This window comes from Arachis ipaensis, chromosome B03, assembly GCF_000816755.2.
Source record: "Arachis ipaensis cultivar K30076 chromosome B03, Araip1.1, whole genome shotgun sequence".
NCBI lineage: Eukaryota > Viridiplantae > Streptophyta > Magnoliopsida > Fabales > Fabaceae > Arachis > Arachis ipaensis.
Window position 1 is genome coordinate 31,194,434 of NC_029787.2, and position 930 is coordinate 31,195,363.

Consider the following 930-nt stretch of genomic DNA (forward strand, 5'->3'; position numbering starts at 1 on the left):
AAAGGTAAAAAAAAAAAAAAAAATTTAACGCACGCATGCTTCCTTTCATGAATGTAGTGGTAGTCTTTTTGAAATGTCTTGTGAACTCCAGTAGCAAAATCCAATTCTTACCCAACTACATTATTTGCATACGGAGTAGTATTGGAAGGTAATATCTAATATGATCAAAACTAATAAAATATAACATATTTGGTGTTAAGGATAGAAAATTCTAGTACGCTACTAAGGCATTTCACATAAAAATATTGGTTAAATCCAAATATGCGTTGTACAGATTTAGAATAATAAAAATACCTAAAGATGAGAAGAATATGTTTAAATTTAAATTATAATACATCAAATTTTATATCCTATTAACTAACTTGATTCTCGACGCAAAGAACCTTATGTGTGTTTAAATTGGAGTAGTATACTTGCAAATAGAGTGCGCAGAAGAAAAAAAAAATTGATTCTAGACAGTTTTCTATTATTGAAAATAGAAATTCAAAATAGCTTTTTGAAAAAATATAATTATCTCGAACTAAAATCATTTCATAAATATCATAGTTTAATTTTGTGCTAGATGCCTAATAATAATATTTGATACTTGGATTTACAAATCTAACTCATTCTCTCATTATTTATATGTTTAGGAAGGGAAACAAATACGGTGTTGACATCGTGGAAACCGAAAAAAGGTAACCTCTACATTTGCCCATTTGTAATCTTTCTTTAATTGTCCCATTAAATCCTTAACATTATGAAATCATGTCGATGTTGTCCTGTTATTCGTAATTGTTAACGAAATATACGGTGAGATAAAATTGAGACAATTTTAAAACGTTAAAAATTTATTTTCTATTTTTTATTGAGTAATGTTTTTGTCTTATTTAAATTTTAATATTTTAAAATTATCTTATTTTTATTTTATTATTAATTTTGTTAAGTGAA

The 930-nt window shown here is 25.5% G+C and overlaps 1 protein-coding gene across 1 annotated transcript in view; it reads left to right on the top strand.

The window, feature by feature from the left end:
* The window catches only part of LOC110270086 (metallothionein-like protein type 3), a 1,289-nt gene continuing 365 nt past the window's right edge, over window positions 7-930 (top strand). The window contains exons 1-2 of the mRNA XM_021118636.1: window positions 7-148; window positions 633-677. Coding sequence (XP_020974295.1) covers window positions 36-148; window positions 633-677 — 158 coding nt within the window. The 5' untranslated portion in view covers window positions 7-35. The remainder of the gene's footprint in view (window positions 149-632; window positions 678-930) is intronic.